This window comes from Amblyomma americanum, chromosome 8 (genome assembly GCF_052857255.1).
Source record: "Amblyomma americanum isolate KBUSLIRL-KWMA chromosome 8, ASM5285725v1, whole genome shotgun sequence".
Taxonomy (NCBI): domain Eukaryota; kingdom Metazoa; phylum Arthropoda; class Arachnida; order Ixodida; family Ixodidae; genus Amblyomma; species Amblyomma americanum.
The window spans coordinates 61,564,507-61,584,745 of NC_135504.1; the positions used below are offsets into that span (position 1 = coordinate 61,564,507).

Below are 20,239 nucleotides of genomic sequence, written 5' to 3' on the forward strand. Positions count from 1 at the left end.
AGGTAGTTGCAAAAATTTGAGGTGCAGCTTTTGGCACGCGCTGGACAGATGACAGCACTCGCTTCCTCAAAGCGTGGTAACTTCAACATTCCTCGTTACTTGCAAAGCGTTTCTCTCCCGTAACGCCCTGCATAATGAGTAACATTACTCAGGACGAGAAAAATGAGGTAATCTTCTTTTCTTGACCTTATTGGACACTTGTTTTGTGCCTAGATTGATGAACCGTTGCGTCAGCAACGAGAGTCAGTGTCATAGCCAGAGGCTAGGCCCTTCTTTAAATTTTCTAGCTTTTTTTTGTAGACTGTGGAAGTGCGCGGCCAAGCCCAAAAAATTCAATTGTGAGCACGCAGGAACATTTGATTTGCGGTGCTGCTCGATTCTCACCCTTCTTTGTACTTAGTAAGACGCAGAGCATGGAGAAGCAAAGCTTGAAATGGGAATGTTCAAAAATATCTGAAAATAGATCCTATTCCAAAACTACATGATGGTCTGGCAACATCGGGCCCATGCCTTCCGGTTTTCATCTTGGTTTGGTCGAGCATGTGAGCCATATGCTGCCGTGCTTTCTTGATATCGGTGATGCTGTTATGAATCTCGGGAGTAGAACCTCAAAATCGAAGCTTCAGCCGTGCACTCCTTCCACTACTTATTTGCAGCCAAATGTAGGCCCCGTCTTTTCGTTTAGTCAGAGCCAACTTACTTCTACCAGATCCTCTGCTTCGCTTGAAGTGCGCTGCTGAAGATGGCAAGAATCGGCACCGGTAAGTGCGTTACGTAAAAAAAAGTGCCGTTGCCGTTATGCGCGCATTTACGCAGCTGTTCAGGCGTGGCGCTTTATCATCGCTCTTTTATTTCGAGTGGTTGAAAATACACCTGCTAGGGTAGCGAGCGGTTTGTGCTGCGTTGGCCTGGGGCAACTTCAGTGGAACTGCAAAATTTTGTGCGGTCTGGCTTTAGCGGCCCTGCAGTGTAGTCACGCAAGACGAGCTACGTAGTGTCCAATGTCCGAGACACATCCGCGCTTTTCAACGTAACCGCCACAGAGCCCTGCACAGTTGCCTTTTTTTTTTGTTTTGCTGTCTCAATTTGTAGTGCCACATTCTGAACAAGGTGTAAGGCACGCGTTGCCGATATTGCACTGTTAGTCGATATTACCAAGAGAAAAGCCGTCTTTAGTGGTCTGCAAGATGCAAGCAAACAAAGAAGCATTTTTTTTTTACATTTCCTTCCTTTGATGTCTTGACCTTCCATGCTGCCATGAAAAGAGGGGTTAACTTAAAGAACCTCCGTTCCTTGAACAATAGTCACGTGGATATCAATTGTATTAAGCCTGAACAGATATAACATTCCCACGTGAGCTTTTATACATGGTGCACATTACATCGCTAGCACGTATTACCGCGCATAAAATATATGTGGGTGTGATTGAACGACATTAGCGGAAAACAATGTTTGGCACCTTGCGACAACTTCACAGTGGAGGGATCTTTGCTGGAGCTGCTAGAAATAACTGAATACCGGAGAAATACTGCAAATCAACCAGTAGAGAACTAAGCTGTAATCAGCGCGTGGATATTTGAGTGCGCAGTACTATAAGTCACGGCTCGACCGATCGAGGTTCGGCTGGATGAATTGAGTGCGCATAGCCACGACTGGCCGGTAAATTATTGAAAGCTCTTGTTTGCGGCCAGACTATATGCTTAAGCAACACCGGCATGCGGCGGCTGGAGAAAATATGCCCCGTGCACTGTATTTCGTCGTTCGGGTGCTTGACGATATGTTTACTTGCGAGCGATTATGCGCTGCTGGAGAGTTACTAAGCGGACGAAACTGGGCCTCTTCTGATCAGAGAAAACAAGTAGTGTCGTCAGTGTCATTGAATGAAAAAAAAACCCTTATGAATAATCAGCGCAGAAACCTAAACCCGTAAACGGGTCTTTGCGATCACACATCATACCTAGCGTTGCAATTTGTGCCCTTAATACGTCGCACACAGTAAAACTAGTAAAGGATAAGCAGGAGCGTATACCTGATTGCCGCACGCGTCTTAGTACCCTCACAGACTGCGCAGCGCAGCGCAGCAGTGCATCGGAATGTCACATGACGCCGGGCGGCTGTTTCTTTCTCTCGACCGAACCAACTTGGCGGGCCTTATTTCTTAGAGCGCTAAGCGATGGCGCTGCGCATTTCGCGTATTGTCTGTTAACAGAATAAGAAAACAAAATTTGACTTATATTACGGTTCACATTTGCATCCACTGCGGTTTGCTTTAATAATAATAATAATTGGTTTTTGGTGAAAGGAAATGGCGCAGTATCTGTCTCATATATCGTTGGACACCTGAGCCGCGCCGTAAGGGAAGGGATAAAGGAGGGAGTGAAAGATGGACAGGAAGAAAGGGGTGCCGTAGTGGAGGGCTCCGGAATAATTTCGATCACCTGGGGATCTTTAACGTGCACTGACATCGCACAGCACACGGGCGCCTTAGCGTTTTTCCTCCATGAAAACGCTGATGTCAGTGCACGTTAAAGATCCCCAGGTGGTCGAAATTATTCCGGAGCCCTCCACTACGGCACCTCTTCTTCCTTTCTTCTTTCACACCCTTCTTTATCCTTTCCCTTACGGCGCGGTTCAGGTGTCCAACGATATATGAGACAGATACTGCGCCATTTCCTTTCCCCCCAAAACCAATTATTATTATTATTATTATTATTATTATTATTATTATTATTATTATTATTATTATTATTATTATTATTATTATTATTATTATTATTATTATCCATGAAAACGCAGCCGCCGCGGTCGGGTTCGAACCCGGAACTCCGGATCAGTAGTCGAGCGCCCTAACCACTGAGCCACCGCGGCGGGTACGGTTTGCTTTCTGGATTGCAAAAACAGCAATGAATTTAATATCATGTCATAATTATTTCACTCCTGCATTTTTGAACGCGACCACGGGACAGTCCTTGTACAACGCTTCCCAAGACTGTCTTGAAAGCCATTGACCGATTTCAAGACATTCGATTAAACATAATTTTATGCTTTGAAATGGCATTGTCCGCAAAAATTTCTTGCATTGTGCACTTTTTTAGAAGGGTCTGTGTGCATTTAGAAGTGAAAGGTGCCGTCAGCGCATGTCTCTAAATGCTGGCAAAACACAGGCCGAGAAAAACTTGATATAGAAGTAGTAATGGCTCACGCTTTGGTTCTTGTTGTACTCGGTGAGGTTGGTGACGTAGTTCCAGTCGGCAACTACTGCCCTATGCGCAGCAGCTGTTAGTGTGCGGTTGACGTAAGACGCGTAGTCTTTTGCCCTTGCTTCTTCAAAGCAGTGTTTGTTTGCGAAGGCATCAAGAGCTTCTGGTGCACAGATTACGATCAGCCAAACGAAACGAAGGCCCCATGAAGCCAGCGCCATTTGGGAAGGAGCAGCGCCTGCAGTCTGTGGCATGGAGCAAGATACAGAGCCTGATATTATTTTCATTCTGGTCCCAAAGAAATGTTAAACAGTGCTATTAATAGAAGCGGTAGCAACTCTATGTTATAATGGACAACTGTGTAAAATCACCCTATAAGACGAATACATGCTTCGCTTGTCGCCATTTAAAACTTAGAGTTCTTGCTCGATTATTAGGAAATGACATTGCGCTCTCTCCGGTAATGTGATCCCTTTATGTACTCTAAGGTGCAATGAGCCTCACAGAATGGTAGATTTGCAGCGTGGAGCGGCTCATATTACAAAAGTCTAATATGATTTTGTATTGGACACATATGACTTCATAAGGGACACATATAAAGACATATGTGTTCCTTATGAATTCACATGAGACACATATGTGTTTCCTCTGAAGCCAGATGTGTCCATATTTGGACCAATATCAGCCCTATTGAAAAATGGGCTTCACGGATCATATGAGTTATATGGGCGATATGGGCCATTTAAGAGGAATGGGGTTCATATGAGGCGCGCATTTTCTTAAAATATGGAAGCCGCGCCCAATTCTTCGGTGGGCGTTCGAAGCGAGCGGACGTGTTTTTTAGCTCTCTGCTCCTTCGGACGCTGGGCCTAAGGCTTCGCGGCGTTGCGGGGTTTCCCCATGGAGGCCACAGACACCGTGAACGAGCGAAGGCCTGTGTTCGGTGGTGACAATCAGCAACGCAGGGCAGGCCGCTCACGTACACGATCACGGAGACGAACGCCGTCCAGAGGAAGGTCGTCCAGCACCATTCGGCGAATGCAGGCCGAGATCGCTGATCTGCGGGACACGGTGAGGTGCCTGACGGTGGCGCTCATCACCACCTCGGAGAACCTTGAGTCCGTCATCGGGACCTTGGACGTGTCGCCGGCGGACCCACGCGTTCTAGCCTTGAGGGACGCCATGGCGCTCGCTCACCAGACGCAGAACTCCATGGCGGCTCCCTCCCCGCCATCTCTGGCCACCCCTGCGCTTCCTGCCGCCATTGCTGCTCCTGGGGAACCGGCTGTGATGCCCTCTCCCCCTGATGCTGCTGCTGCGGGCCCACCGCGGACACCTGCAGCCGAGGAGAGCATGTGCACCCCAATGGACGAGTCTGCTCTCCGGAAACGGCGACGCTAAACGGGGTCCGAGGAGGAGAGGGACTCGGAAACCAAAAGGGACATCGCGGTGGCCAAGCGGGAAGCTCGAAGGCCCCCCACCGTCACTGTTCCCTCTCCCTCCACACTCGAAGGAGCAGGGCCTTCCCAGCACGAGCCCCATGGAGCCCACCTCCAGCCTGCTGCTGATGCTGCTGCTGTTGCTGGTGGGGGACGGCGTCCGGAAGAAAAACGGGTGCGACCTCACCAAATCCCGCCGCACGAGACCAGGCTGCGGCTGGGGCTTCGTCTGCTGGCAGCGAGCGCGCCCAACTCCGCGGCGCGCCGCAGCAATGCCCCGCAGGCAGCGGCGACGCTGATGCTGGGGCCAGCCTGGTCCCGTGGCGCATTATCACTACCAAGGCGCAGCGGCGTCGGAGAGCTGCCCTGGAGCGAGCCGCGGCGGCCGTGGAGGTCCCGTCCAGCCTGGTGGGGACGGTGCTGTTTCGGCCGGCGAACCGGGGCACCGCCTTCACCAGGGAACAGGGCTGGGAGTTGGCCGAGGAGATCGGATCCCGCCCGGGCGTCCTCGCCGTCCGGGTAAACATGCGGCGGAATGTGGTGGCAGTGGACGCGGGGAGCAGCGATGCTCTCCAGGCCCTGCTAGCCACGGCCGTCATCCGCGGCGTGCCGGTCTGCGCCAAGGAGCCTCCTCCTCGGAATCAAAGCTCCGGCCTGGTCTTCGGTGTGGACGGGCGCAGGACGGCGGAGGAGCTGCTAGCGGCGGCGGAGTCAACGGTACCGATGGTGTCGGCGTCTCTGTCGGGCAGCACACTCGCTCTCCGTTTTGCGGCGCCGACACCCCCGGCGTTCATCACCATATTCAAGCGCAGGCTCGCGGTCCGCCCCTGCCGTCCCCGGCCGCTCCAGTGTGCCAAGTGCGCCAGCCTGGGGCATGCCACTGAGGTGTGTCGTGCTCCTGCCCGATGCACACGCTGCGGCGGGCCACACGAGCCTGGTACCTGCGCGAGCAAGCCCCGCTGCATTAACTGCGGGGGGCGGCACGCAGCCATTGACCCAGCGTGCCCGCACTGGCAGCGAGAGCGTCACGTGGCCACTTTAATGGCCACATCCATGGCCCCGATGTCCAGGCGGGTTGTCCGAGCCGCCGTCCAGGCTGAGACAGCGGCCCCAGCCCAGCAACATCAGCAGACGCCGCGCGCTCTTTCTTATGCGCAGGTCGTCAGGGGAACACCCCAGCAGCAGCAGCAGCAGACACAGAAGCAACGGCAGCGCCGGCAGCGGCAGCAGCGATCCGGTTGCCCGGCGTCCCGTAGAGCGCGGCCCGAGCCTGCGGCCGCTTCTCACGGCCAGCCCCCTGACGCACGGGACGCGGAGATCGCGCGCCTAAAGCTGGCGTTGCGCGCCCTCAGCGCACTTTTCCCGGAGGGCACCGATGGACACCGGGCTTGCTTAGAAGCAGCGGGTGCTCCCGCACAGATAAGCCAGCATGATGGCTAGCCGCCGGGCTCCCTCCCGCATACCATCCATCCTGCAGTGGAACGTGCGCTCACTTGCGGCGCGGTACGCCGAAATGCGAGTTCGCATCGCACAGGATTCGCCGGAAGTTATCGCGCTGCAGGAGACTTACGTACGTTCACATGACGGGGAGCCCCAGATGCGGCTACCTGGCTACATTGGCTACCACTCAGCCACCACGTGCGAGGAACCCACCTGTGCTGCAGTGCCCTGTTGTGTCACATCTCATCGCCCCGGGAAATCAAGGTGCGCGATATACGTGCGGCAGGACGTCCACCACACCCTCGTCGGCTCGGCGGCGGCGACATCTGACGCCCAGGAGTGCGTGGTGGTGACAGTGCGCGTCGGTGGTGTTGACACGTCGGTGGCCAGTGTTTATGTGCGTCCAGCTGTCGCGTGGAACGCGCTGTGTTTTCGTGCTGTGTCTTCGTGCTGTGCCCCGCGCCAAATCATCTGTGGTGATTTTAACGCCCACCATAGTGCGTGGGGCAGTGCGCGCCACTCCGCGCGGGGAGACGACCTGAGCGACGCAGCAACGCAGCTGGGACTCACCCCCTTGAACACCGGCGAGCCCACCTTTCGACGACGCGGAACAACCGGCTCCTGCATCGGCGTTGCCTTCGCATCCAGAGGCATCGAGGCGACATGGCGCCGATCACCATCTCTCTGGGGCTCGGATCATTACTCCATCCTAATTGAACCCACTGCGATGGAGGCGCGCCCCAAACGTGCCTACTCCATTACCAACTGGAGTGCGTTCAGGCGGGCGGTCGACGAGGCGGCGGCCACTGGCGCAGATTTCTTTTCAAGTCTAGTCCGAAGCGCTCTCGCAGCCACCCAACGAGCAGAGGTAAGGGCAGGGCAGCCCACACCTAATATGAAGCTGCTCAATCTGCGCGAGAAGAGAGATCGCGCAGAGCGACGGGCGCGGCGGACTGACAGAGCAGCCGACTGGACTGTCTACAACCGCTTGGACGCAGCAGCGCGCCGCCACGCTAACAAGCTATACCGCCGGCAGTGGGCTTCACTATGCCAAAGGATGGAGGAAGATGTCAGCTCGCGGAGACTGTTTCACACCCTGCGGCGCATCACCGAACCACAGGCAAACCGTCAACCACTGGCCGCCCTTGCAATCTCCAGCGGGCTCAGCTTTGTAGAATTGGCAGAGCGGTTTGCCGATCGGTTCGCGCCGCCCAGCCCCGCAAACGCCGCTAACATAGCTGCTCCTGAGAGCCCCAGAAGCGACGCCAGTCCCTCGCCCGTCGCCTCGGAAGGTCCATGTGATGCGCCGTTCACCGCGGCGGAATTGAACAATGTGCTGCAACGCTGCCGCCACCGCTCGGCGCCCGGACCGGACGGGGTGACATACCAAATGCTGCGAAACCTGGATGCGCAGCAACGACAGATCCTCCTGCAGCAGATCAACCTGGTGTGGGAACGCGGGGAGCTACCGGATGATTGGCGAACCGCGGTCGTTTGTCCCATCCGAAAGGCAGGGCGCCCACCTACGGAGCTGAGCGGATACCGGCCAGTGGCATTAACATCGGCGGCAGGTAAGCTCATGGAGCATATGGCGTTGCAGCGTCTGAACGAGCGGGCTTCGGAGGCTGATTTGTTTGACGAGCGGCAGACGGGTTTCTGTGGGATGCGGTGCACGGCTGATTCTATATCGGACGTTGTTACAGCGCTGGAGCATGCCAGGGCAGCAGGCCAGGTTGCGCTGCTGCTGCTACTGGACGTCTCGGGCGCTTTTGACAACGTTGACCGCGCACCAATTCTCGCGGTGCTTGAGGGGGCCGGTGTGAGCGGGCGCCTTTTGCGATACGTTCATGGCTTCCTGAGCGGGCGCACCATGCGCGTACGAGTAGGGGGTAAGCTCTCCCAAGCCTCGCCCGGTCGACATGGGCGTGCCGCAGGGCTCTGTCCTATCACCATTTCTGTTTAATGTGGCCATGTCGGTGGTGCCGGCCTCCCTCCCCACGAGCGGGCGACACCATGTGTACATGTCCATATATGCAGACGACATAGCTCTGTGGTGCCGGGGACCACCGGGTGAGGCGTTCCGCGTGCGGGGGTGCCTTCAGGGAGCCCTGACCGCAATCGATGCCAGCTTGCGCGGCCTTGGTCTGTCGCTGAGCGCGGACAAATCGGTGGCCATGGCCTGCGTTTCGCGCTCGCGCGCGTACCTTGCGCCACTGTCACTGGACGGGACTCCGATTCCTTGGCGTAAATCGGTGCGGTACCTTGGCCTGGACATCGACTGGCGCCTTTCCTTCCGCCCCGCGGCGACCAAGGCCTGTCTGCAGATGAAGAGGATCACCGCCGCCGTGCACAAGCTCACCGCTCGAGGCCAGGGCATCTCCCAGCAAGCCGCGCTGCGTCTATACAATGCCGCAGCTTTGGGGGCGGTGCTCTATGCGCTGCCGCTCGTCACGGTGCGCAAGCCGTGCTGGAAGAAGCTCGAGCTTCAGCACCGCAAGTCCCTGCGCGTGTGCCTAGGCCTGCCCAAAAACTCGCAGTGCGCCGCAACATTGGCCGAGGCAGGAGCGTGGCCCCTTGAGCTTCAAGCAGCGCGCAGGGCACTGAATCACATCGACCGGCTTCACCGCGCACCGGACGGCGGCTCGCTGCTGCAGCGTATGCGCTCGCACCCGCGCTCACGAATGGGCGCGGCGCTGCTCGAGTATGAGCAATTGACCCAAGGCCCACCCCCCTACGGCTCCTGCGCGCCCTGGCCTGCTGCCTCGGAGGTACAGCGAGAGATCGTCGGCATCGCGGGAAAGCGGAGCACACGCCTCTGCGCTGTGCAGCAGCTGGCCAGAGCCGTCATACACGAGGAGCTCCAGGACCATCTCCTCGTGTATACCGACGGCTCAGTGGCCCGCGACAGCTGCTCCCTTGCTGCGGCGGCCACCATCCCCGCCCTGCGACTGCACAGCCAGCAACACGCAACCTTCCTGGGCTCCTCCACCACGGCGGAGTTGATGGGGATCCGGCTCGGGCTGGACCTGCTGCTCACCCTCGGCCCTCCGCCGCCCAGGAGTGCTCTGCTGTGCGACTCCCGCGCCACCCTCAGCCGCCTGCAATCTAACGGCCGCGGTACCCCACTAGTGCGGGAAATTCGCTCGCGCATCGAGCGCCTCGCGGAGAGAGGTTGTGCCGTGCGTGCACAGTGGGTGCCCGGTCACTGCGGCATCGCCGGCAACGAAGAAGCTGACGACCTCGCGACCGCTGCACACCAACTACCTGCCAGCGATCTGCCCCTTGCGCTGGAGGACGTGCGTGCGGCCATTCACGACCATCTCCGAAAGCTGCACCCCGACCCACCACGCATCGCGGGAGGTGAGCGCATCGACAGTGTCACCGGCTGTCGCGCACTTACACGGTCGCAACGTGCAATGATCCTCCGCGCGCGCATTGGCTGCGTGTGGCCCGGGGAACGACGGGTGCGTCACGGAATCGCGACGAGTGATGTGTGTGACGGATGCGGTGCAGTGGAAACACTAGAACATCTGCTCCTTCGCTGCTCCGCGTTCGCCGATGCTCGTCGCGATATGCTCGCGGCCTATAGGGCGCAGGGCATACTACCAGACTCCATCAACACGCTATTGTGGCCGCAGGGCAGTGCGCGCACTCGTGAGCGAACTTTGGTGAGCCTCTGTGCATTCCTCGATCACACGGTTTGTCGTCCCGTCTGTTCTCCGTCAGGTAGTTACACACAGTGACCGAACGCTCCGCGAGGTCTACCTTGAACGATTAATAACTGGACGCCCCACTCCAGTTGTAACCTACACAGTGCTGTGCGCGTGTGTGATTTAATTCCTCTTAAATGAACTAATCACGCGCACAACCTGGACACATTACTTATTGTGTAAATAGTTTGCACATATTACTTCTCCCCCTGTCCTCTATTCCTGTCCCCTCACCTCTTTCATTTCATTTCTCCATTCTGCCTGCTGTCCTTTATTTCCGCTGCCGCAGCTCAGGTGCTTCAGTATCGATGGCAGATGCCGGGGCTAGCAAAAATCTTTTCCTTCCTTTTTACTATTATTTTTAATAAAACCACTACCACCAGCCGCGCCCATACGATTCAAATTTACGTGGTAACTCGCGGGTACACCTGTAAAATTAAGAAAATGCGATTTAAAAAAAAACGTCAAAAAATCGCGCCAGGATCTGGTATCGAAACACCCACCTGCTGACTATCAGCTGAGCACGCAAACTGCTAAACCACGCCAAGTACTGGGAAACAACTTATTTTCTCATCTCTACAGCAACTGCGCATTTTCGCACTTCTATGTTTTTACGAAGTGAAGACAGTGCAGTCGTAGCTATAGCTGCTTGCCTTGCAAATGAGCTGAATATTGTTGCAGGCTATCAGCAGGTGTCACCAATGTCCTGCATCTTTATTAAGCATCGGTTGTCGTAGAACCGTCTAACAATGTCAATTTCTTAATGCTAGCTCTCATGTTGTCCCCTCGCAACGTACGTAATTCTTGCTACACACATAGCTATCTGGTTCATAAATTCCTGGCATAACGTGTTATTTAGCCTCACATGCGGCCAGCGTAGGAGCGGCGGGGAGAATACACTTAAGACTAAGCATTTAGAGGCAAGCAAATACAGAAGGAACCATCGAATTAACCATCATCCTCTTACACGAGCCATTGTGGCAGGGTGCATACAAAGATTGAGGTGATGTAAATATCGTCACAATAAGAAAATTGATCAAAAATGTGATTCAAGTTCCGTTAAGCGAACAAGAAATGTTGGCACATATGCCCGTGTGGCCTGATACCACCTCCCATAGCAACTAAACATGCTCCCCTATGCCCCATAAGATATGATATTGGTTGCCATATAGAACATATATGGATTAATGTGTGTCTAATAAGGCTTGATAATGTGTTCCTTAGGAATTCATATAGGACATCAATCTCTTCAGATGTATGTGTCCTATATGAATTAATATATCCCATAATAATTCATGTGTCTCATATACATTTATATTTTTCTATATGAATTCATATGTGTCCGATATAAAATCATATGGAATTTTTTCAATAGGGGCTGCTTATTGGACATATGGGAGCAAGTATATTTGATATGTGTGGTTATATGAGGCCATACGGGCGTATGTACTTGACCTGGATATCGATATGTAAAAAAATGATGTACCCTGCCACCATGGCGTGATTACCAGCCAGTGGTTCATTCCATGGTTCTTGTGTATTTCCGTGCCTCTGAATGCTTACTCGGGAGTGCATTCCCGACGCCGCTCCTCCTGAGGCCGGATTGAAAGCTAGCATAGAGAAATTGATATTATCAGATGCTTCTACCACAACCGATGCTTATACTGCTGAAGGTGCGAGGCATTGGTCAGACTTACGAATAGTCCGCAAAAATATTGAGTACACTTGCAAGGCAAGCAGGTACAGTTCGGACTGCGCTGTGTTCACTTATTCAAAACATACAAAGTTCGAAAATGCGTATTTTCCCATAGGCATGAGTCTCTCTTCATAGAGCAGTGTACTCTGGGGGGGGGGGGGGGTGAATGCTGCGCTGGATCGAATTCTTGCCTGGCAGCGTTTACTCAGCGCATGTGTGTCTCTCCCGGAATTTTGATATGCGTGCAAAGTGAGAGCAGTATGTTGGTGTGTGGTGTGATTGTGTCTGATTGGCTGCGGGATGCCACCTTGTTAAGTCGGGCTCGAAGCCTTTCATGGTGGGTGTACTTCCATGCAATAAAGAAAAAAAATAAAAATGCGTCTTCGCCCAGTTCTGGATGTGGCTTACTGGTTAGCGTGCCCAGCTGTGAATGGGAAGGCCGGTGGTTTCGAAACGCGATTCTGGCGCTGTTTCTTTCTCGTTTTTTTATTGCATTATACTTATTTTACCGCTGTATCCTCGAGTTACCACATAAATTCCAATCGTAATACCATAACTCCCAAATTTTCAAAAAAATGCACACCACATATGAACTGTATTCCCCATATGACCCTTGTCGCAGTTATGGTGCATTTGGCCCATACCACCCATATCTAATAACACCGTATCCATATCGTGTTTTTTCAGTAGGGCTACTTCATTGTGAATGAATTTCTGAGCGATTGATTGAAAACCTTGCGTCCCCGCCGATTTATTAGCTTTTATAAAACTTCTGCTCGACGTTATTTTAATACAGCATTTTTCCTGAGGGCTACTAATGCACATAAATCGCAGTCTCCGCGTCAGCAGATAAATATAACTTGTGAAGGCACCTTTGCACGAAAGTGTTGCCACGACGTAATTATTACAAAAAAGGCAGGTGAAGTTAATACACGGAGGGGGCGAAAGCAGTGCCGATCCTAAGCAGCCACTATTCAATGCGTTTTATATTCACAACGTTACATGACGCTGCAGTTCTACTGTTTCTTTTGGTCAACTTGAGCGTGCTGCAATCGCCTGATTGGCAGTTCTCATATTGAAACTAAAATTACCAACAGAACCTTGATAGTAAGCAAAGTAAGACTTCCCGTATTCATAATTACGGTCGCACCTGATGAAAAAAACAGTCATGCCCACCTTACGAGTTTATGCCGGGGACAAGATTTAAGCTCTCAGATGCAGGTTGCATTTCAGCACAAGGTAGTAGGCGTGCGCTTTTATGATTATATGAAATCGTTTCGAATCTGCTAGCCACTTACCACCTGCAAGGTTTATTCTCCTGCCCAGTGTTTTCCTCTGTCTCCAAGACACACTATAACATCGCTTCTCCCTCCCTATAAGTGTAGAACACAGTCCGCTGCTGTTGCCCAACCACGTAAGCAATGTCCGCAATAAAGCCACAATTGTTCAACCCCGTGCCCAGTTGTCAGCAAAGGTTGGACAGCGCGAGTCAACAATAGGCATGCTTTCGCAGCCACAGAAAAGCGGTATAGTCCTGCCGATTTGGCCAACGTCTCTGTTCGCACTGCCGTGTCATTCTTTTCTTTTCTGTCCCATGTACGACGAGGACAGGGCTATTGTGAGGTCTCTCTGTGCAACATATGCAGAAATTCTCAGAGGAGCCCCCATATTTCTTCAAGCGCGTCGCCAGTGGGAATCCTTAGCGCTATATACTCAAACGAAAAAGACAATTTGTTTACCGTGCTCGAAAACATCATTTTGGTTCTTCCAGCAGCAGTGCACGGAACAAAAACTTGACAGTTGAGGCAAAAACCACCCACAGAAATGTTTTCATGTTTATTACGCGAGAGCTGGTCGGTAGTTCTAGCGCCTGGAATATTAAGGCACAGATTTTCTTAGTGCCCCGCATATGGCCGTTGTGTGTTTATCGGTCTCTATGTTAATATCAAGCCTGCTTTCGTCGCAGACTGCTAGCCTGTGTCTGTGTTATATGCATATATTTTATCCAACAAAACCACACATCTTGGCACGGTCGTAATATAAACGTAGACCAACGTTTGAAACGATTTATTTGATGTTATGTTCTGACGGAGTCCGTTCCACGGTCGAAACGTGAACAAAATCCTTTCAAACGTTGGTCAACATTTTTAGTGGTGTGTGTGTGTGTGTGTGTGTGTGTGTGTGTGTGTGTGTGTACACACACTGTTGACACATGGTGGAAAAACAATGGTCACTCTGACGAAGGCTGGAATGTTAGAATAAAGTTGTTTTTCCACCGCGTGTCTTATCCCCTCTCTCTCTCTCTCACACACACGCACACACACACACACACGCACACACACGGACGTACAATTTTCCCACTGTATTTCAGGTGACAATTCAACTGTCTGCGAGAGGCTGCTTTAGATGAGCCACCCGGGTCGCTGTCCCACCGATGGTATTCAATACCTGCCATAGAAGAGCAGTGGTGCATCGCTTGACCGCTGCACCACTGCTGCGCCAGGAGTGGTATGAGGACTCTCAACGATCTATCAATGGGAATGACCAATATGGGCATTAACCCATTATCGCTCTCCGAACGACTTCCATCCGTGACCATTGGATCTTAACATCGAAACCGAAGTGAAAACCAAATTTATATTGAACCTAATCTGAATTTCTCTTAACGACGCCATCTGACTACAACAGACTCTCAGAGAGGTAATGAGTGAGTGCAACAAAAGGCCAGCACATACACCCCAGAAATGCCGCGAGGTGCAACACTGTTGTGAGCGGCTACCTCATGTTAGCTTTGGCAGCGTTCCACACAATGTGTGGCGTTCATTACAGCCGACAGTACAGTACCTTCAGCACGCACTCCACTCCGAAAATCTTCCAAGTAACCAGGGTTTCAAACAAACCGACAGACCCTTATTCTGACGCCAGCACAATTGTACAGTAGAACCTCTGCGATATGAACCCGATTGATACGAATTTCGCGATGATACAAATTCGCGAAATTCCCCGGCCAGAGTGCATTTTCCAAGATGTGCGGAATTTTGGATGTTCCGAACTCTCTCCCTCGCCTCTAAGTATGAACGAATGTGCGAGCTGCGACCGCACCCTCGAGCACTAGGCGCTGCCCGCACATCGCCGACGTTGTGGTCGCCAATCGCGCATTATGCATGGTAAGTGGCTGTACAGCAGTGAATAAATCCCGTTAGACTTGAACAGATTTGTGTGAATGCATTTTTCATGCTTCCACATAAGAATTTTGTTCGTTTTGATGATACACAATTTCGGACTATAGGAATTTTTTCGAGACCCCGAGATTTGTATCACAGAGATTCTACTGTATATGTAAACCATGTTTCATTACATTTTATGCATATAGAGCTAACAGTTTCATACACACCTTGGCTTACAAATATGAGCCAGACTTAAAATCAACCGTGAAAGCAGCAAGAATGCCGCAACCAGCACAGCCTGCAGGTCTCACTGCAACATGGTTCAAAACCAAAATGCAACATGGTTTAAACCCAAAAGGCGATAGTACAAGTGCTGGCCACAGGAGATAAACTCAATGTTTCCACGACAGTCAGAGGCAGGAACCGAACCAAGTCACCCACTTTGCAAAACAAAGTACTAGAAACCATACAGTCCCACGCGGTTCCAGACTCGCTTAGTAACAGCAGTTGAAGGAACCCCCGACGCCTCAGAGAACCACAGCTCTCCTCAATGCGAAGACATGCAGTTACAACGCGTCATAGTTCAGATCCTTAAGGCATATGCGGGCCTGCAAAGCAATGAAACTGCCACCGCACCCTGAAGACGCTGTAAACCGACCAACAAATGTGAGGTAATCATTCCATCGTGCACATTAGGCGCACAAAAAAAGCCACAAAAAATTGCCAGCACATGTATAAACCTTGCAATTCATCCTGTCCGTCACCTAACTAAAAAAAATGCAACCTGCTTGCTCCTAGTGCGCAAGACTGCCTCTGCCAGCAAGGCAAACGGCAGGAGGATGTGGCGCTTCGCATAAAACAATGCTCCGTGGCGGTCTCTTCTTTCACTCCCTCCTTTATCCCTTCCCTTAAGGCGCGGTTCAGGTGTCCAACGATATATGAGACAGATACTGCGCCATTTCCTTTCCACCAAAAACCAATTATTATTATTATTATTAACGACGCAAACCGGCCATCTGTTTTGTCTCTATATTTTTGTTAATGACACTTTTCATGTGATGTTCGCTCTCCCTTTCTGTTATTTCGCCATAGTGTTGATAGATGGTTTTCATGCTGTGGCTTGCCTTTTGTTTCTTTGCGTATTGTGCAGGCCTGCGGTGATGTCGTTTTACAGTACCGCGGAAGTCGCTTTCCTGGTATGGCATTGTTATTGGGTAGCGATGCCCACAGGATCTTCTACAAATCTTCCAATGGCTGAGGCGCTGTTTTTAACAATGTATCGTGCCCAAGTTGCTCAATCTGCTGCGCTAGTCAAGTTCAGAGATTCTTTGTTCTGTCTCGTTTTTGTTCCACATTTCAAATTGTTCCCCACCTGATGTTTCCTTCGTTCTTTTAGTTCTTTTGTTGTGAGACTGGCCCTTAACAATGAATCTTTACCAACTTGACCACCTTGCTTTTGTGCACAGGCATTAGACTTGCAGTTGTTTATTTTATAAGCACGGCGTTTTCATTTCATAGCTTGTACAACACTGTAAAACGTTGCTGGTGGTTTAGCTCTGGTTATCCCTGGTTGAAAGCGAAAAGCTTCATCTGCCTGGCTACGTTTGTGGTGGAGCGACTGGCGGTTTTCAACTTTCATTTTCCTTCGCTTACGGTGTGATGCGGGTGTCCACAGACATATGTGACAGGCGTAATTTGCTTTCCTTAAAACCAATTTTCATCTCTTTTTCTTTCCATTACGCGCGCGGTTCAGGTGTCGGTCCCCACGGCAGGCGTCGCATCAATCGCACCTAGCGTTCCGCTGAGCGTATCAAAGTGCACCGGCGTTTTATGCAGAACCCAGTTTCATGACCTGTGCACGCAACGCCGGCAGACGCATTCCCGCTTGACCGGAGGTCAAGGTCAAAGTCAAAGGTCAAAACCGAGACAGTTGGTGTAACAGCCGCTGATGTCATTGCTGTAGCTGACGTCATGCGTCGAACCTCACTACCACCAATTATGCTCATGGTTTGACCTCTACCTACATTCAAGGTGAAACTTGTGGCTCCGCTGACTGGTTGAAAAAGCTGGCGTAGTAAAGCTTTTCGTTGAAAACTTGCGAGGGCTCACAGTGTTGCAAAAAAGAAATGAAAAATAAGTTTGCTCTGAAAGTGTGTTGGAAAGCACGTAACACTTTCATTGAGGCTGATGTTGAAAATATTGAGAAGTTTAATCGGCCATATTTCCAATATGGCACTGGCGTATCAGAAATTTTGTTCGAAGGGGGGGGGGGGGGTTCATGTTGCAATGCGGCCTCCTCATAGAATTTGTGGAGGGATTAAACGCAACAATAATAAATGCTTTGCCATTGCCATTGATAATGTCATTGTGTATTCGATGACTCTACGCACTGTCTAGACAAGTGAAATATGTATTTATTAAAATAAAATAATGTATTCGTTTGTCTTAAAAATCATGGCTTACAAGATTACAAGGCATAAAACGGAGCAGGGGACAAGACACAAGAGAGAAGCAAACAAGTCTCCTGTGTCTTGTCCCCTTGCTGCTCAGTTTTATGCCTGGTAATCATGTCATACCAACTATCCCCTTATCGTTCACTCGTGGCAGACATAACTGATACCAATGCTTCCATGTTTTTGCGTATTTAATAAGTGAAGAAAATATCACACGAAGTCTAGAACTATATCGGTCCGGAACCAGCAAAGCAGTGCATGCCGCTGATATGAAAAACGTAAAGGCCATGAAATTAGCAAGTAGAGGACAACTATTTTAATGAATGTTTGTATGTTTGTCGTTCAAGAACCTTCACATGCTTGTGCATATGCAACGGCCAGGGAAAAATCTCAATGACGCTGTCCTTCGTTCCAGTGTACTGCGCAGCAGCAGCTGTCACCGGTCATGTATTGCGAGTAATTGCACCGAAATTTTAGTCGCAACAGGGAGCCATCGATAGTCTCTTGAAAGTTTGTGCTAAGATGGGGCCCCTTGCGTTACATGACTCCAGGTGCATGGGCGTTGCCACGAAATCCAACCCGAGTTTGCAATGTTCGCGCCAAAATGTCTTTTATAGTCTGAAAAAGACACTGTAGGTGACAAAATCCAGAATGACTTCCGCCGGTGGTTGTTTTGGTCAGCGGTGTCTGACAGCTCGAAAAAAACTCGGGAAGGGGAAGGGGGGGGGGGGGCTTCCCCGCTTTGGCTACGCCCCTGGACCCCGGGGAGAGGCAAAAGGAGGTAGGCAAAGCATGCCTCCCGACGAGGCCTACACCTCGGCTTACACATGAGGACACCATGATAACTAAACGGCAAATTACAAATAGGATAAAAAAAATTACTTTACAGGAAAATAACAGCATACTTAGGGTAGGAAACCTAATCCAGAATATAGTGTGAGTCTGCAGAGAACACCCTTTCCCTCTCCGCTGATGTACTGCGGGTGAGAGAAGGAAGATGAGTGGGGATGGAGTGAAGAGTGAATTATAGAGGAAAGGATAGAAGAAAGAGAAGTGTATCTAACACCAGCGGCCATTCAACTACACCTTGGCCAATCCCCCCACGTGGATATGTGCCATATATCTGGGGTGAAGAAGAAGAAGAAGACCAGCGGCCTCAGCTGAGGGAGTGTTCCAGCCATCAGGGGCTTTAATTTCCTTTTTTTCTTTGTTTGTTTTCCTCTTTCTTCAGTACTTGTCCTGTAGTGGTAATCATGTCTGGATTTCGTTTATTTCTTTTGGCCCAGTTCCAGTACCTAAGGAGCAATGCGGGAAAAAATTTTGATCAGCAATTTGGTGACACTGTAAAGTAGCGTATTCTCTGTCCAATATCCTTGACGCGCTTGTCAGCCGTTATAAGGTGGGTGTTTGCGTGTATTGGCCTTGACCCCCTAGAAGCCATTGCGCCTAGAGCCTTCCTGGCTCCATAGTTTACTTCGGGGGTCAAGTCCATTTGAGTCGTAGGAATTGCCGGTAATTTTGTCTTGCCTGCCAACACTTGTTTACTTTTTATTATTTCTTGTGTCCTATTTATAAAGTCAGGCAGTAGTTTTTTTACTTAGTTTGTTCGTAATATTTGTCTACTTTTTGTTATTTCTTTTGTTCTGTTTATAATGTTGGGCCCTACTTTTTTACTTGGTTCCTGATATTTGTCTATTTTTTATTTCTGGTTTCCCATATATATTGTTGAGCCCTAGTTTTTACTTAGTTGATTCCTTATTGTGTTAGTTGAATAACACTTGTCTAAGTAATGATCAAAGCCTGTTATGTCTTTTCAACGTTTACATTGTGCTCTATTGCTTTGAGCAAATTTTGCAGTTTAAAAAGTGAAGAAACCGACTGTGTCCTGAAACTGCCTGTGGTAGGTAATGGTCTGCTTGGAAGTGAGGTGGGGTGAAATTTAAATTTTTATCCATTGATACGTACATGTGTTTTTCCTTTCGTTATTACACTGTTCGTTCCGTTTGCTTTCTGTTTGAGTTCTAAGTAGTTGTTTGATTCACTGGTTGGCAATTGGAAGTTGAGTTACTTTTCTTCCCTTGCTGTTGTTTTCGCAAGTTCGTCTGCTTTTTCGTGTCCTTTGATTCGACTATGGCCTGTTACATACGACAAAGTTATGTTTTCTTTATTGAGTTCTTTCAAGTTCGCTTTATTTCCCGTATGAACGGATTTATATTAATTCAATTTTTAAAGCTTTAAGCGTAGATGGACTATCAGGAAAGAGCTGATGTTTGTGGTTGTTGTTCTAAGCTAAGAAGTCTACTGTTTTATCGATGGCTGTTACTTCTGCTTCCAACTTACTAGCGTAAATAGGCAAACAAAACTGTTTGATGATATGTCCCGTTCTGTTGCATATTATGTATCCTGCTCCTGTTGAATGAACTATTTTTGAGCCATCTCTGTATATTGTGAGCTCTGTTAACAGATTATATTCTTCAATATAATTAGAGAGGTTTTTGGCTTGGGTGACACTGCCAAAGATCGTATTTGCAGGTTATTTCTCTGCCTGTATATTTTTTTGCTCTTTATTAAAATTGTTTTTCTCCTATTATTATTCTACATTTTCTATTTAACTTCGAGTGTAGAAGTGTACTGCCGGAATTTTAGCTACAATTTTTAATGTTCGCTGTGATTCTATATGCTTTCGTTATTTATGGCAATGAGATTCCTTGAATTCATTTTAATTTGTTTTTAATTTCTGCCTTAGGGCTATACCCTACTGGGGCTGCGTAGGCTGTGATTCTTTCTATTGATCGTGTGTTGATTTTTTTTAGTTGTTACTTTCATTCCTGCAGTGCTTCCAGTGAATCTGGCTAATTGGTACTTAATGCTTAAAGTTTTTCTTTAATGTATTGAATGTTAGGTATATTCGAAAGTTCGGAAACTACTCCAAGGAGTTTATGTTCAGAGACTTGCTGGATCTTACGGTTGTTCACTTTAAGAATAGCTGAATGGGTTGTTTAGTTCTTGCCTATTAATAGATAATTTGATTTGTCCGCGTTGAAACTTAGACCAATACTTTCTCCCCAGTTCTGAATAGAGGTAAGCATGCTTCCAGCCTTGTTTTCTGCATCTGCTCTGGATTTAAACGTTAA

The 20,239-nt window shown here is 49.9% G+C and overlaps 1 protein-coding gene across 2 annotated transcripts in view; it reads right to left on the reverse strand.

Annotated features, from left to right (window-relative positions):
* Nucleotides 1–12,917, reverse strand: part of LOC144101765 (angiotensin-converting enzyme-like) — a 38,678-nt gene extending 25,761 nt beyond the window's left edge. Inside the window, exons 1-2 of one of the 2 annotated variants that reach the window (XM_077634953.1) lie at nucleotides 12,784–12,917; nucleotides 3,203–3,445 (exon numbers count right to left, since the gene is read on the reverse strand). In XM_077634953.1, the coding sequence (XP_077491079.1) occupies nucleotides 3,203–3,421 (219 nt within the window). In that variant the 5' untranslated portion in view covers nucleotides 3,422–3,445; nucleotides 12,784–12,917. The other variant, XM_077634954.1, reaches the window with a different exon arrangement.
* Nucleotides 12,918–20,239: the final 7,322 nt, after the last annotated feature.